The 5,485-nt window shown below is 52.9% G+C and overlaps 1 gene segment (V, D, J or C); it reads left to right on the forward strand.

The window, feature by feature from the left end:
• Positions 1–3,865: 3,865 nt before the first annotated feature.
• On the forward strand, positions 3,866–4,361 carry LOC138398876 (immunoglobulin heavy variable 1-2-like). The segment is given in 2 exon segments: positions 3,866–3,962; positions 4,045–4,361. Coding segments are annotated over 2 exon segments (363 nt in total).
• The last annotated feature ends 1,124 nt before the right edge of the window (positions 4,362–5,485 follow it).

Below are 5,485 nucleotides of genomic sequence, written 5' to 3' on the forward strand. Positions count from 1 at the left end.
GATGACACCCCCCCCATCAGCTTGTAAACTACACTTAGGTGCTTACAAAGACAATAAATGACACTGTCATAATTAGACAGACCCGGAGAGCCTCAGCAAAGGCTGGGCTAGAGCCTGTCCAAGGTCCCGCCACTCTGCTGCCTCTGAAGACATGTCTCTGAGTGGCCTCCTCCCCCTCTTCCTGGGCTGGGAGGGAATACTGCCCTTTAAACTCAAAATTCCACTCCGTACTTACAAGATAAATCCTTAGAAATAAGCTAAACACCTTATTTACTTAAAACATTTATGTGAAGGACAGGGTGATACAGATAGCCAAAAAAAGGTTAAAATAGATTGTTTGCAAGATCATTTTTGACACTATGTATTGATGTATATTACAGTACTATAAACATCAAAAAAGGGGGGGTAAGTTTAAAAGCACTTGTCATCTCTAGCATTCCTAATCCCCGTGGATGACAACACTTTTGTCAGCCATAACAAAACCGGTTATTCCCATTCTGCTGACACTGCTCCTTGGCCCCTGGCTCATAAACAGCCTCATTTCTTATGTTAAACAAAGAGTTCAAGCTGTCAAACTTATGGTCCTCCAAACCCACTATCAACATGTTTGTGATGTTAATACCAAAGAATCAATGATTTGATTCTTCCTAATAACCAGTGGGGAATGTTACAGTCTGAGTTTCGCATCGAAAAGTCACTAATCTGCCATTCTGCTTCTGTAAACCTGCTTGCTCCTGCTTACTCAAGACAGTACCCCCAACACAGAAACCCCTAAGTGACTACAACACCCATGTTCTGCGTAAAATCATTCCAGCCCCACGTTTTGCATGAAGCGATTACAACACTCATGTTTTGCATGAACAAGATATGGCCCAGATCCTGTCACACCAAAGATAAGAAAATGACGTAATGCTCACTCAAGGCTTCTTGTACACGTGCTTGCTCAATCTTAATACTTTTCCACCCACAAACTTACAATATAAAAACTTTCCATTTCAAAGGCTGCCTGCTGCTCTCTGTGCTGCCTTTGGTGGTGCAGAGAGTAGTCGCTGGCCAGCTAACAGAGATTCCTGATTTGGCTCAATTCAGTCTTTAGGTGGTCATTTCTCGCGTCTCAGACCATAACAAGTCTATCTGAGCAGGAGAACGTAGGGAGCCCAGACACAGGGGGACAAAACCGAGGTCACTAGAGGAACTTGGACCCTCTGGCAGCTACATGCTCAGCACCCCTCTCTCATCAACCTCACACTCATTTCTTTCTCATCCTTTGTGGTATTTGCAAAGTTTCTCTTCCCCCCATGGAAATATTCAGCATTTCCTTGGGAATCCCTTGGGCTCATCCAGATACAGAACCAGGGAGACCCAGGTCTCTCCTGCAGCGCCCTGGGCTTGGGCAAGTGCAGGGGTGACTAGGAAGTGCCTCGGCCCCTGTGTCAGATGCAGGGCCTGGGGGCCAGGAGGAGGTCAGGAAGGGGAGATGAACAGCAGGCTGGGCACACCAGGATGGTCAATGCCACCTTCCTTGCTGGTGAGGAGGGAGCCCTGGGGAAGCCTGGCCTCCCTCACAGGGCAGGAACCACACTCACCCGGCTGCTGCCCACCCAGGAGCTGACCCGGCTCAGCAGCACCACCTGAGCTGGCCGACAGCTCCTGCTCTGAATTATCAGGGCCTCACTCCCCTCAGTTGTGGGTTCCCAGGGGCCCCCAGCCCCGGCTCACACCCCTACTGGTCTCCTCAGTGTCCTGGGCAGCAGTGAAGTGGGGACACCTAGCGTCCCTGCACCTTCATGACCTCTGTGGTTGGCACCAGGGAGTCCCTGGGCACAGCCTGTGTTTGGGGCCAGACACAGCCCCCTCCTCTGGGCAGGAGGCACCAGGAAGTCACATTGCAAAGGGCCCTGCTACGGGATGGGGGATCCAGGACCTTGGTACAATCACCCGCGTCCTCCCCAGGCCACGTGCAGCCCCTGCTCACCCCAGCGGAGACACTGGGTCCATGTGCAGCATCAACTGCAGCCAGGACCAGGAAGCAGACGTGTCTCCTCCACTGTGGTTTTCAAGTGCGGCTCTTCTGCTCCTGGACTTGAGAAGTAAAAAGCAAAAGACAGTCACCCCGTGGATCCCCCCTGCCCAGATGGGACAGGGACATGGCCCACAATAGATGCCCCATGGGGGAAGCAGGAGGTGGTGGCCCATCCCAGGCCCTGGTCTCAGGGACTCGGACCTTCCCAGCTCTCCCTCCAGAGTCCCCTCTTCCAAGATCAGTTCTTGCTTCTCCACCTGGGGAGATGCCCCATCCAGGTCCCCAGGGCCCTGCCCTCCGGCTCCTGGCTGTGTCCCTGAGAGGGGGCCTGCTGGGCTGCAGGGCCAGGGTGGCCCTCCCCACAGTCCGGGCAGCTCGGTGTTGGCTGCACTGACTGCACATGGCTCTGCCAGCTGTGGCCCTCCAGGGGCAAACCTGGCCCCACCCAGGGGCATCTGCAGGGTCCCTCTAGCCGGGAGAACAGGCAAACCCACAGCGTGGGCAGGTCCCTTTCTCCCGTTGTGAGGTGTTTGCTGTTGTCTGTCTGACAAGGGCACATACCCAGGCCCAGGGTCAGTGTGTGGGCTCGGCCCATGTGCCACATGCAGGGAAGAAGGGAAGTACCACTCCGGCTGCTGTGAACGCGGGCCACAGTGTGTGTGTGTGTGTGTGTGTGAGTGTGTGTGTGAGTGTGTGAGTGTGTTAGTGTGTGTGTGTGAGTGTGTGTGTGAGTGTGTGTGAGAGTATTAGTGTGTGTGAGTGTGTGTTGTGACTGTGTGTGTGTGTGTGAGTGTGTGTGTTACTGTGTGTGTGTGTGTGAGTGTGTGTGTGCGTTTGTGCCCTGCAGGATCAGTAGTTGTGTGGCCAGCTCTGAGCCAGGCCCATGAGCTGTGGGTTAAAGTGACATTTAACCAGAAGAACTTCAAGGAGATACGAGGCTTCTGCCAAGCCCCGCGGGTTTCTGCACCACTGTGGCTGTGGCCGGGCCAGGGCCTGTGGAGCTCCAGGGAAGGGACTCCCCGAGGCTCTCACAGAATCCTTGCTTGGGGCCTCCCTGCAGAGCTCCCTGGGTTTAGAAAGGCCAGTTCACCCTTTCCAGTCAAAAGCACATGCTGTCAGTGAAGGAGCATGGGACCCAGGGCACAGCCAGGTCACCCTGGGCTGGGACACTGGGAGGAAGATGCTCTGCAAGCCCAGAAGGAACCTCCCCTGCCGGAAGGGCTGGGCTGCAGGGGGCGCTCAGGAGCACCCAGCACAGGCTGCCGCCAGCAGCAGGCGCACAGGAGGTGGGGAGGGGTTCCTCCTGGGGACTGGCTCTTCCTTTTTTAAAAAACCGAAAACAAGAATTTTATATGATGTATTATTCCTCCACAGCTGTGTTTAAGTAACACAATATTTTAATGAAAGCCACATTTACAAAGCGTCTCTAGCCCTCCTGCATGTGCTAAGAGTAAGCAGCTGGGGGCAAGGGAACATTTTTATATACAAATGGGCAGAAAATTTCAGGGAACTCACGGATCCAAAGGACAAGACCTTTGGGTATAAAATGGCACAGATGGTCCCAGGGCTCTCCGTGCATTTCCCATGTGGGTTCACAGTGAAGAACATGTGTTTGGCGGCTTGTCCCTCAGTGGGAGGACCTCTGTGCACATGGAGTCAAGGGGGTTGCAGGGACACCTGTCCTCAGCGTCGCCCTGTTGCGTGGCCCCGGCATCATCTCTGTTCTCTTTCTCACACTGGGGCAGGTCTAGGGCTATGAATCGTCCTGCCTCATGAATATGCAAATGGCCTGAGGTCTGCTGGGGTACATACAGCTATGCCTGCGCCCCGAGAGCCTCACCCCACCACCACGTCCCTGCTGTGGAGAAGCCCCTGGCAGCTCAGCTACTCACCATGGACTGGGCCTGGAGGATCCTCTTCCTGGTGGCAGCAGCGACAGGTGAGGGGCTCCCCAGTCCCAGGGTGAGGAGGGGCCCGGACCCAGCCAGGGGGTCTCACCCAGTCCTGTCTCCTCTGCACAGGCGCCCGCTCCCAGGTCCAGCTGGTGCAGTCCGGGGCTGAGGTGAGGCCACCTGGGGCCTCCGTGAAGGTGTCCTGCAAGGCTTCCGGATACACCTTCACCAGCTACTACATGGAATGGGTGAGACAGGCCCCTGGACAAGGGCTGGAGGGGATGGGACGGATCGACCCTAGCAATGGAGCAACAAACTACGCACAGAAGTTCCAGGGCAGAGTCACCATGACCAGGGACACGTCCAGCAGCACAGCCTTCATGGAGCTGAGCAGTCTGAGACCCGAGGACACGGCCGTGTATTACTGTGCGAGAGACACAGTGTGACAACCCACATCCTGAGGGGTCAGAAACCCTGAGGGAGACGTAGCTGTGCTGGGGATGAGAAAATGATGAGGGACATTAGGTTGAAATGTTTCCCAACATGGGTTAGTTAGTTGAGGAAAAGGAATATGTGACACGTGTATGCAGTCTAATTACATTGCAAAGATTTCATTCAGTTGTCACCGTATCAACAGAGCTTAGAGAATTACAGAAGACTCAAGCTAATAACGCTAGTACAAGCATTTCCATTAAGTTATTAACGTGAACAAGAGTTTTAACATCAGTTGGGTAAATAAATTGGAGTAAGAATTATTATTATTATTATTTTTTTTAGTCAGAGTCTCGCTTTATTGCTTGGGCTAGAGTGAATGCCCTGGCATCAGCCTAGCTCACAGCAACCTCAAAGTCCTGGGCTTAAGCAATCCTACCGCCTCAGCCTCCCGAGTGGCTGGGACTACAGGCATGTGCCAATGTACGGCTAATTTTTTCTATATATATTTTAGTTAGCCAGATAATTTCTTTCTATTTTTTTTTAGTAGAGACGGGGTCTTGCTCTTGCTCAGGCTGGTCTCGAACTCCTGACCTCGAGTGATCCACCCACCTCGGCCTCCCAGAGTGCTAGGATTACAGGCGTGAGCCACCGCGCCCGGCCTGGAGTAAGAATTCTTAATCACATGGTACATGCCTTTTAACACATAAGAAATGGCCAAAATGTCTTTCTTATTTCTTTTAAATGAAATTTATTTTATGGTGGTTTTAAGTTCACAGTAACATCGAGAGAAGGTCCAGAGAGTTCCCGTTTACTTGCGGCCTGCCCACGTGGGAACTTCCTCGGTGTGGACACACCGTGACAGGTTCATAAATAGGTTGCAATGGACGAACCTACGTTGACACATCATCATTACCCAAAATCCACAGCTTGAATTTGGTTTCGCCATTGGTGCTGTCACTTCTGTGGGTTTTGACAAATTGATACAGACATGCATCTATTATTCTGGTGCCATAACTTGCCGACTCATTTGTGGAATTCCAAGGAAGGCAAACGATGGTGCCTGGGAAAAGAGGCCGCTCTAGGGAGGGTGGAAGCGGACAGTGGGTCAGGAACCGAGCCTGCCCTCGAGAAGGCC

This window comes from Eulemur rufifrons, chromosome 2 (genome assembly GCF_041146395.1).
Source record: "Eulemur rufifrons isolate Redbay chromosome 2, OSU_ERuf_1, whole genome shotgun sequence".
Classification (NCBI taxonomy): domain Eukaryota; kingdom Metazoa; phylum Chordata; class Mammalia; order Primates; family Lemuridae; genus Eulemur; species Eulemur rufifrons.